At 35.5% G+C, this 12,038-nt stretch overlaps 2 protein-coding genes across 2 annotated transcripts; both read left to right on the plus strand.

Moving 5' to 3' along the window:
• Window positions 1-3,688: 3,688 nt before the first annotated feature.
• Window positions 3,689-5,613, plus strand: LOC109176467. Its single transcript, XM_019325905.1, has 3 exons — window positions 3,689-3,881; window positions 4,469-4,646; window positions 5,110-5,613. The coding sequence occupies exons 1-3, from the start codon at window positions 3,752-3,754 to the stop codon at window positions 5,339-5,341; spliced, it is 540 nt and encodes a 179-aa protein (XP_019181450.1). The 5' UTR covers window positions 3,689-3,751; the 3' UTR covers window positions 5,342-5,613.
• Window positions 5,614-8,408: 2,795 nt separating this feature from the next.
• LOC109176459 (putative late blight resistance protein homolog R1B-14) lies at window positions 8,409-11,470 on the plus strand. Its single transcript, XM_019325898.1, has 2 exons — window positions 8,409-11,317; window positions 11,412-11,470. The coding sequence occupies exon 1, from the start codon at window positions 8,745-8,747 to the stop codon at window positions 10,974-10,976; it is 2,232 nt and encodes a 743-aa protein (XP_019181443.1). The 5' UTR covers window positions 8,409-8,744; the 3' UTR covers window positions 10,977-11,317; window positions 11,412-11,470.
• The last annotated feature ends 568 nt before the right edge of the window (window positions 11,471-12,038 follow it).

Raw genomic sequence — 12,038 nt, forward strand, 5'->3', positions numbered from 1 at the left:
TTGGACTTGATTGAGCTAGACTTTTTTTTTTTTTTTTTTTTGAAAGGAATTGAGCTAGACTAGGTCTAGGTCAAATTAAATAGTAAAAAATCCCGATCTGTCCTGACCTATAATTCAAAAAAAAAATAAAAAATGGTCAAATAAGCGCCTAAACTTTAGCCAGAAGGGCAATTAGGCCCCTAGACTTTAAAAAATAGCAATTAAACACTTAAACTTGTTAAAATAAGTCAAATAAATTCAATTTATCGGTAAGCAACATCTTACCGGTAATAGTATCACGTTGACCACCATTAAAATCAACGTCCGATGGAAAAGCGACCAATCCGGTCGCCTTGTGGAGAAGGCGACCAGTTGGTCACCTTCCCCAGCGGAAGGCGGCCAGTTGGTCGCCTTCCGCCATAGATGGCGAACGGCGACGACTTGGTCGCCAGATTTTTTAGCTGGAATTAAAATGACCCGTTATAATAGGTCATTTACCAGTTCATGAACTTTATTGACTCATTTTGATAAGTTTAAGTGTTTAATTGCTCCCTTTTTAAGTTCAGGGGCTTAATTATCCTTTTGGCTAAAGTTTATGGGCCTATTTGACATTTTTCTCAAAAAAAAAAAAATATTAATTTAAGTTTTTTACTCTTTTTTCTTTTTAATTTATTTAGTTCAAAATTATATTTATCAAATATTGAGTACTACTCGAACCAAATGGGAGAGCCACAGAGATGCCGTTGAGCTACAAGCTACTTGGCTATATTTTCAATTTGAAATCATTAATATTTTGTACAAAAAAATTTTGTAATAGATTTCTATTCATTTTTTTTAAATGAACCAAATAGAAAAAAATAATTTTTTGACATTTAGTCAAACACTAACCAGAAAATAAAAATATTTTTTAAAAAGTGAATCATTTTCTATAAATTATTTTTCAAAAATAATTTCCTGATTTCCACACAAACTTTTATTATATTTCGTTACGTTGAATCTAATATAAATTTTAAAATATTAACAATTAATCAATACTAGAGAACTTTAATTTACTCAGTAATTTGTTTGTTTGTAACCTTTAATTCTAGATTGATAAATGAATGTTTTTTTTTTTAAAGCATCTTTTTGGGATTTTAGTTTTTTTGTTAGATTTTAGGAATTTTAAAGTAGGGTTATTCTGTAAATCTATTTTTTTGGGGGGTATTTTATTATAGTTCATACTATTTAATTATTTATTTATTTGATATTCAATGTGATTTTATTTTGATTATGTTGAAATTGGTTAAAGGTGAATGATTATTTTGTTTTAGACTTTAATTTGAATTTTTTATATGTATTTTAAAATTATTAAAGTAGATCTTTTTTTTTTTTTGAATGCTACTAGCTCTATTACATTGTAGTATCTGTTCATATACTTTCTCAACCTACTGAAACACAAAGAGCTAATAACGCCTCCACTGAGGCTCGAACTTACAACCTTCCAAATGGAAGTCCAACCCGGGTACCATTGGACCACATAGTCCTGGTATTAAAGTAGATCATTTAATTTATATGTTTTGAAATAATATTAAAATTTGGCTATGTGATTGTGTTTCTATATAATAAATTAGTCAGTTAATGTATAATTTTATTAATGATTAGAGAAATTCGTAGTCACTATTTAAAGGCGTCCATTGGGTAAACTTTGCTTTGTGACTAGTTGGCAAAAGATCACAAGGAGATAAATAACATAGGTTGCCTATAGTGATAAATAACGTAGGTTGCCCATAGTTAACTAACTCAAACCAAGAAGGTCATTAGGTCTTTCCCGCTAGGAGTCGAGCTTGTAACCTTATAATTATCAAGCTAACAACCTGACCAACTTGATTAGAATTGCCCCTATACATACTATTTAAAGAAATATAATAAGTTGCACTTGATTGGGATTGCCCATTTGCCCCTATATATACTATTTAATTGAAGAAATATGATAAGTTGTCATTTGATTGATAAATTAATTTTGAAGAAATCAATATTTTAGTCTCTCAATTAATTTGTCTCAGCTGATCTAGACCCTTCTAGAAGAGGATCAACCACAATAATAGATTGTGATGTCCACCTGATCGAATGAAGAATTGAAGTGAGAACCAACGAAACTGTTTTGTAGAGGGTAATTACTATGATCAACATTTTTCTTCCACATTAGCTCATTATAGAAAAATGTTTGGTAAATTAATTGTTAATTATTAACTGACTACATACAAAATGACTTTCTAAAAAAGCTAATAGAAAAAGTTACTTTGAACAACTTTTTAAATTTTAGCATTTTAGAGTAATAAGTTGGTACAAAAGGCTAATTAATCAAACATTCATAAATATTGATTGTTTAACCAAGTCAAATATCTAATAGTGGTCAAATAAATCAAAATTGGTTGACAGGCTAACTATTTTAATTTACCAAACACGGTCTATATGTTTTACAAGGTTAATTACTAAGAAAACATAGTTTTATTTACCAACACTCAACATCTTGGCAAATTACACTTGTGTGGATTACGGTCCAAAACAACGTCGTTTTTATGTTAAAAAAAAATAAAAATTATTGCTTTGCGCACATGTTAGAATAATGAATATTCTAAACTAAGATAAGGTATTTTATGAGTTACAATAATGTATTTTATGTGTTAGAATAATGTTTTTTATATGTGTTAGAATAATGAAATTTTTGGGGTAAGATAATATAATGTATGTTATGAGTTAGAATAACGTACGTACTTTATGTGTTAGATACTTCAATTATTTGTTTCCGAGTTACAAATGTGACGTTTGTACGATTTTTCAATTATTGTAAATTTAGTCCTTCAATTGTTGATTTAGTTGTAAATTTTTAATTACTATTTAAAAAAAAAAAATTGTAAACGTAGTCCTTCCATTATTAATTTAGTTGCAAATCTAACCCACTAAATTCACATTACAAAATTTAATTAATTGGATAATGCTAGATGCACACAACTTTTTTTATATAGTTTCACACTTTTTGACGTGCATTCGTTTAATCAACCGTTTGTATAAATTGCATAGGTGAAGTTTTGGAACAATTATCCGGGATCGAATCTCACCAACGACAGTGATAATGTAAGGGACTTCTTGTACACAATAAGTAAAGATCTAACATCTGTCGGACACTCGAATCTGGGTGTGAGGATCTTAAGATTATTGGAGATTTATTTAATTTTTTGAGAACAACAACAATTTGTATAAATCACATTAAACTACATATAAAATTATAAATAACGTTTTATGTTTAGAATTAATAATTTTCAAACCTATTTAATGTAAGAATAAAAAATTGTGATGATTTATTGGCAAGTTCTAGTACTAGGGTTCTAGCAGAGTCCTACAGAGGAATTTAAGGATCGAATTGAACACAAACAGAAAACAGAAACTTCATCCGATTGATCCACAACGTACGGCGCGTGACACAAAACTGGCCGGGTTCTGAATTTCGGGTCGGATAATATAGTTTATTTTGAGAATCCAAAGCAGGAAATCTTAGTTGTATTGTGTGGAAGAAAGCAGGAGGCACGAGAGGGAGCATCCGACACGTGTCCCTCCACCTGTTTCATTAATGCCAGTGAGCGTGACACGTGCACTAGCCTGCATGGCCTTTTTACTCCCTTATATACTCTCCATCTCGCCACCATTTCTCTTCCAAAAGCTAGTAGCTAAATACATTTTGTAAAGAACGAGAAGAGAAGAAGAAGATTGTATTGTGTATTTGAGGAAATTAAGGATGGCTAGGACGGTGGCAAGAACCTTGGCGGCTCCATTGTTGTTCCTCAACTTGATAATGTACGTTATTGTGTTGGGGTTTGCTAGTTGGTGTCTCAATAAGTTCATCAATGGCCAAACCCATCATCCTAGTAAGTTTCTTGCTGTCTTTTAACTCAGTTTCTTGTCACTTTTTGTTATCTGTTCACTCAGTTTGTATATATTATCCGCAAATTGACAAAAGTGACTCACGATTTATCTCTTTTACCAACTCTTAGATAGAGTTTTGGTGATTTAGATTTATCTTCCAACAATTTTTCTAGCTAGTTTACCCTACCCTACTGGCCGGGACTCAAACTTATGACTAGATTCTGTTTTGGTGATTTAGATTTATCTTCCAACAATTTTTCTAGCTAGTTTACCCTACCCTATTGGCCGGGACTCAAACTTATGACTAGATTCTGATTCTGATACAACTTGTTAGAGTCAAGGGCTTAATCATTGTCCTAAAAGCTATATCTCATAGGGCTAAGGTACAATTTTATTTTCATATATATATATTTAAGATGGACTTGGTCTTTTATTAGCCTCTGTCCGTCCAATAATCTCTTACTCACTAATTGATTTAGTTTCCGCCCAAAATTTTTTTAGCCACATTCTTTATGGGTTTTTTTGGTGGTTTACAATTGGTCTGGTGTAAGTTGAGAAATCTAGTTAATTAATGTATAAAAAATTGCAGATTTTGGAGGAAATGGAGCAACTATGTTCTTCCTGGCGTTTTCAATACTGGCAGCAGTACTGGGGATTGTATCGAAATTCATGGGCGGGAACCACCTGAGAGTGTGGAGGAACGACAGCCTGGCGGCCGCCGGATCCTCGGCGTTAGTTGCATGGGCTGTAACCGCCTTAGCTTTTGGGTACACAATAGCTAGCTAGCTACAATTATCTATCATACTGTACTGTTTTCTTCTTCTCCTAAAAGGTTGAAGAATCCTCAACTAAGGGCTTCCCCACACTGGCCCAACAGAGCATTTGGGACCTTAATCTCTCAGTAGAGACCGAGCCCAATGTCGGCGCTTACAAGAGATCTGTTCATTTTGAGTATAATTCTCGGTATTCACGGTTGGAAATTATGGAATTTTCGACCACCTGAAAGTGATCTTAAATAAGTCAAAAGTCTTGTTCCGACCACTTTTGGTCGGAAATAGCAACAAAGGTTTTTTTGGATATCAAAAGTGGTCGGAATAAGGCTTTCGACTTGATTAAATCACTTTTAGGTGGTCGAAAATTTCATAATTTTCATCAGTGATCATACTGTTTTCTAGAAATATGCATGTATATATTATGGTTAATGGGATTTGTATGTATGGTATGGTGTAGGTTGGCATGCAAGGAGATAAACGTTGGAGGGTGGAGGGGGTGGCGGCTGAGAGTGCTGGAGGCATTTGTCATCATCCTGGCGTTCACCCAGTTGCTGTATGTGCTGATGCTCCACGCGGGGTGGTTCAGCAGCCGCTACGGCCCGGGCTACCGGGACAACGACTACGGCATGGGCATGGGCGCACCCGCGGTTGAGAAGGGAACCACCGGCGTTACCGGCACCAGGGTTTAATTAATTAAGTCATTTTCAGATTACAAAACACCAGGGTTTAATTAATTAAGTCATTTTCAGATTACAAAACGTACAACGAAACCTTAGTTTCTTGTATTTATGGTTGGTGTGTAGTTGATGCAGTAGTGTTAATTAGGAGTTTTTGCTTATACTGCCAACAAATGGTCTGGTGAACTACTTATGTTGTGGTTTGCTTACTTTTGTGTGTTGTTGTGCTGCTTAATGTATTTTGTTGTTGATTTTATAACGTACGGTGAGTATTATTGTTTTTATATTTGGTCCCAAGCTCTAGATGGGATGGGCAATTGGCATTTTATACATTGGCGTTTAATTTTGTCATTCAACCAATTCATTCTTTATTTAAGGCGAGATAGATCCACCAATTCAGTCATTATATTATTTATTAAATATGAATTATATAATGGTGAAAAATATAAGTCCTTAAAAGGCACGCACATACAATAATATTTAAGTAATTATTTGTAGATGAATCATATATGGGGCATGTTAACTTTTTCCCATTATGTTGCATACTTGCATTGCCTGTGAAACATCGATCATATTAACATTTAACTCCCCCATGGTGCGTACTTTTGATAAGTGGATCACATTGTGGAAGTTAAAAGTCCCACCCAAATGAAAAACCTTTTTGTGGAGAGCCTTATATGATATCCTTCCAACTACAAACAACCTGATTATAAAGAGAGTAGAAATTGATTCTACATGTCTTATGTGTGATACATCTCATGAGCATGTTATGCATACACTAACTTTTGTGATTATTCTAAAATAGTTTAGAATATTTCGGGTTTGTCCATTATTGCTGCTACTTTTCCAGAATGGATAATGGGTGCTATGGCCAAACTTAACAGAGGAACAATTTGCCACAATGGTAGGAGTTCTTTATCACTTATGAAACTCCCGGAACGAAGCTGTATGGAAGAGGGCATTACCACAACCACCAGTTACATGGAGGCGTGCCGTCACGGCCAAGACGGCGTACATCCAAACACACTGCCCGGGCAGTATTCACGCAGCACCGCCACCTGCACCAGCGCTCCAGGGACGTCCGCGCTGCTTCTTCAACGGAGGCTTTCGTCCACAGTCGGGCGACGCGGCTTACGGTGTTGTACTACTTCACCCAGATGGTTCATTCAAAGCGGCAACGAATGGCAAGCTTTCGAGTTGTTTTTCACCTCTTATGGCGGAGGCCCTTGCATGCAAAGAAGCTTTATCATGGCTTAAGGAGCGTAACAAACTCGATGTAGATATGCTGACCGATTGCACACAACTACGACATCATTTACTATCTAGTCCTACGACCATCCTATCTTATGAAGGGGTGGTGGATGATCAATGCCGGGCAACTATGGTCCTTTTTACTTATTGCTCTTTAAATATTATTTCTAGACTAGTTAATTAATGTTAGTGCTCATACTTTAGTTACGTTAGCTTTTGATCAGGAACATTCTATGTATTGGGACTATGTCCCTCCTGATTGTTTGATTCCTTTCATTAATTAAAATACGCCAATTTTTTGGCTTTCAAAAAAAACTCGGCCATGGTGCATTCAACTGCTTCAAAAAATTAAATGATAATTCTTTTTAATAAATATCGACTAAATTTAATTTATATACCTCACAAATAATTAATAATTAATAACTAATTAGAACAAATTATATGTGTGTCTAGATTCATTTACTTATTTGGGTGTACTAGTGTACTACACAGGACTATTTGATAAATAGTTATTAGTTAGTAGCTGTTAGCTGATTAGGTTAGTCGTTTAACTAGTTAATTAATAAAATAGTTCTTAGTTAATAATTATTTAATAAATAATTATTAGTTAATAGTTGTTAACGGATTAGGTTAGTGAGTTTAACTAATTGAATAAATAATTGTTAGTTAATAGTTGATAGCTAATTAAGTTAGTGGATATAATTAATGTTAGTGGATTTAACTAGTTGATTGTAGAAATTAAAAATATTTGATAAATTAACTGTTAGCTGATAGTTGATTACATACTTTTTCTCTAAAAGATAATTGAAAAAGCTGCTTTGAGTAGTTTTTTGAATTTCTATTTTAGAATTACAAAATGTTAATTATCAAACACTCACATTAGTTATTAATCAAATCAAACAGCTAATAGTAATTAAACAAGCTAAAATTGACTAATTATTTTACCAAACATGATGGTTGCCTTTTTTTTTTTTTTTTTTTAATGAAATTCACACGTCGTCTCCCTTTGAATAAATGGGCATATGATTGTTGTAGTCTTGTAGATGCAAATGTGTCACTCAATCCCTCGGCAATTTTTTTTTTTGTTTTATATTCCAATAATTGCCCTCTACTATACGTATAAAATTTGTACATTGGCTAACCCCATCCCCATGCCATGTCACAATTTAGCTCTGATCTTGTGATCTGTGCTTCCCTGAATTTAGATAGGGTGTGTAGAGTGTAGCGGTAATGTCTGGAGTGACAAACATTATATTTATTATAAATATAAATATATAATGAATGAAAGTTTTTTAATTTATTTGAATATTTTTATGTCAAAAAGGGAAATAGAATGTTTTCGGTGCTTGGAGGAAGATGGGACGACAATTCATGCACTTCTTAAATTGTAGACAACCGGCCTACAATAATGGTATGGAACCAGCAATGGTTTTTCAAATAATAATGACATCCATGCAATGCATGCATGCATGCTTGGCTGTTAAACAATATTTCATGCAATGGAATCCCTTGGTCCTTAGTTTTTTTACTGGCTGGTTTATGGTTGCTAAATTGGAGTTGGCGAAACTTTGCTTTACATAATGCTCACTGTTAATATTTTTATTTTAGATTCGAATAAATTGATTTTTCAATTAAAAAATAATAAAAATAATGGAATTTATTCACAGGAAAGTATGACGGTAATTCCTGCTGATCACGTTTTGTAAGTTGGCTAACTTTAATTAGCTCGGACATTTGAGATAGTACCACTGTGATTGCAGCCAAGCAAAAAAATACAAAGAAAATAAAGAAAAGAGAAACTAGAAGAAAAACGCAGAACATCAAATAATAAATGTACATAACCAACACTAAAATAGGGGTAGTGGGATAAGACCATAAAATAAATATTTACAACATCTACAAATGCAATCATGTTAGAAATTTAAATATATACGAGAATTCAAACTGGGTAGGTGGCGATGGCTAATGGCTTAATCAAAAGTTCAGAAGTCATGCAGTGTGGGCCATGGGAACGACTTTTTAGCAATTCCATAACGTAAGGGGTAAGTCCTCAAAACGCCTCCATCCAACAAAGCTAGCCCCTACGAACAATCTGCAAGCTACCATACACTGTAAACACAAACATATTAGCTTCACAAAATTGAAGCAGCAGCTAGCTAGGGATATGATGATGGAAATTAGTTGTGGAGCAGAAAGTTCTCAATTTGAAAGTTTCCCACGGAAAGGTTCAGCAGTAGAAGGGAGTATTGTGGGTGTTGATGATGATATACTGGAGATCAAAGGCCGGCTGTGTGGCTCCCCCTCATCTAAACTCGAAGTTGTGGCGCTAGTGGGGATGGGAGGCATTGGCAAAACGGCTCTTGCTAAGAAAGTATACGAAGATCCATTAGTTATGCACCACTTCTACCTGCGAGCCTGGATAACTGTATCAAGACAGCATCGAGTTGGAGAAATGTTTCTTGGTCTTCTGCGTTGTGTCTGCCCATCCAGCGATGAAATCTACAAGAAAAGTGAGCATCAGCTGGCGGAAGAATTGCGCAGAAGGCTGATAGGTCACAGGTATCTTATTGTCATGGATGACGTGTGGAGTACTGAGGCCTGGGATGATGTTAAAAGGTGTTTCCCGGATGACAGGAATGGGAGCCGGATTATACTGACGAGCTGGGTTATGGCAGTGGGTGTTCATGCTCACCCAGGTAGTCCTCCACACTGCCTGAGGCCTCTGGATTTGCATCAGAGCTGGGAGCTGCTATGCCAAAAGGTATTTGGAAAGACACCCTGCCCCTCAGAATTGGTGGAGATTGGGAAGAAAATTGCAGAGAGATGTGGAGGTCTACCTCTAGCAATCGTCGTGGTTGCTGGTTCTCTTGCTAAGGTAAGTAAGACAAGAAGCTCTTGGTCCAATTATGCCAAAATGGTTGGTTCAGCTGCAAATGAACAAGATAAACAGAAATGCTTAGATATACTTGCTTTGAGTTATCAATACTTGCCTTGCCATTTGAAGCCTTGCTTCCTCTATACGGGAGCTTTTCCAGAAGATTATGAGATCCCTGCTTGGACACTATTCAGGCTATGGATAGCTGAGGGGTTTCTGCCAGAAACAAAGCTAAAGAGCCCGGAGGAAGTGGCAGAACACTGTTTGGAGGATCTTGTCAGTAGAAGCCTTGTTATGGTTTCAAAGAGGAGATCTGACGGTGGAGTTAAGACGTGTGTTGTTCATGATCTTCTGCGCGAATTGAGTTTGCAAGAAGGCGAAAAGGAGAAGTTTATGCATGTTAAGAAAGAGCATTCCACCATTTATAGTGCATATGCTTATAATAGTAAGCAGTCTACTCCTGTCACCTCTTCTTTTCTATCTTTTGGTACAATTGGCATGCCCCAATCTGAGACTATTTTCCTTATTTCGACCTTCAGATTGCTGAGAGTATTGCACTTAGTTGGACACACATTTGTTCATTTCCCAGTAGAGATAACCCACCTGATTCATATGAAGTATCTAGCCCTTAGTTTCTCTCAACCCGACTTTCCTCTTTCAGTGTCCAAACTTGTGAATCTACAAACCTTAGTCCTTGAAACATCAGGAAGTTTGATCTTGCCAACAGAAATGTGGGAAATGGAAAAGTTGAGGCATCTGCATCTTAAGAATTCCAGTTTGTGGCCTAGTCCTCCTATGACAAGTACCAAGGTTTTGTCGAATCTGCAAACTCTTTGCTTTATAGACCTCAACAGTTGTACAAGAGAAGTTTTCATTAGTATCTCCAATCTTAAAAAATTGGGCATCACTGGATGCGGTGCAGGACTAGAAGTAACAAATTGGGCGTTATATCAACAGCACTGGATTAGACAGCAGTTGAATGGTTGCCTCACCAATCTTCTTTACTTGAAACAACTAGAAACACTAAAGTTTTGCTCAATCTTGATAAAGAATTTCCCATGCTGGGATGCTTTCCCACCAAATCTTAAAAAACTGAGCATCAAAATGTGCTATTTGGTGCCCAAATCTGTGACCACTTTCTCTATGTTACCCAACCTGGAGATTCTGAAACTGAAAGATGTGAATTTCGAAAGACATGCTTTCGAACTGAGTGAACAAGTGTTCAAAAAGCTGAAGTTTCTGCTGATTCAGTCTTCCACCCTTAAGCTCTGGGAAGTAGCTAACAGTTATCATTTCCCAAAACTTGAACGCCTAGTTCTGAAGCATTGCTTCAGCCTGAAGGAGATTCCTAATGAGATCGGGGATATCCCAACACTTGAGTTCATTGAGTTGCACCATTCTCCTGCAGTTGAACACTGCGCAAGAAGGATTGAAGATGAGCAGAGGGATTTGGGAAATGATAGCTTCAAAGTTTATATCAACCGTAGTGTTATCCCCTGTGGCATGGACAGAAATGGGTGATTTCTTCCCCTCCAGAGACGGAGGAGGCTTCTTCATCTCCAAATTTGAAGACTAAGGAGACTATGATCTAGGTTTCCTTCGTCTCCATTAAGGAGGACTCAAAGAATTCTTCAAAGATATATAGGTAAGTTTGAAAACTATATTATCATGTATTTCAGTGAACTCTTTTGTCAAAACTTCGAAGCTGCTTTCCAATTCACTTTAGCAATTAGCAGCCTGCAATAATAAAAAAAAACTATAGAACATTGCTTAACCCTCTATCTTTAGCTAATCAACCCCTACTTCTCAGATTCACTAGAAAATGCCTCATCTAAAGTGCCGAAAAGTTCATATTTGGTTTAGTGAGCAACTGAAACAGAGAATCCCCAATGTGCTTATTTAGTTGAGAAAGAAATTTAAAAAAAAAACGTCTATATACACACACACACAGAGGAGGCGATGGAATAACCTGAGTATGCTTGAAACGAAAAGGAGCTCCATTGGCGTTGCGAGGCGATCGGCGCATAAGCATTCCCGGTGAGAGAAGACGGAATATCGCCGATCAACACTGATCGATCAATCTATTTGAAGTAGGGGTGTTTGGTGCTGTTAAGTGATGGTAAAAAAGTGTTAGATGAATTAACTGTTAGTTTTTCTTTGTTTGAATTAATTGTTAGTTAGTTGGTATTTTTTCAAAAAATTGATTGAAAATATTAAAAAAGTATATATATAAATAAATATAAAGCGTTATTAGTACTCAAATAATAATAATAAAATAAAATTAGTTTAAATGTGTTGTAATCGGCCTATTAGTTCAAACACGTTGATCAATGAGAATTTAGATAAAGAATGTAGAGAAAAGATGAAGAACACAATAAGTCACAGAGCCACATTCTGTTATTTCAATATCTGAACATATATATATATATATATATATATATATATATATATATATATATATATATATATATAGGGACGCACTCAGGTGCGAATAAGTGCCCAGGAAGGAAATGCGAACGAATCAGCGCGTGACACGTGTCCAGATCTAATAACTTAAAAACAACGCGGTGGCATTTTCGTAAA

This window comes from Ipomoea nil, unplaced genomic scaffold (assembly GCF_001879475.1).
Source record: "Ipomoea nil cultivar Tokyo-kokei standard unplaced genomic scaffold, Asagao_1.1 scaffold0706, whole genome shotgun sequence".
Classification (NCBI taxonomy): Eukaryota; Viridiplantae; Streptophyta; class Magnoliopsida; order Solanales; family Convolvulaceae; genus Ipomoea; species Ipomoea nil.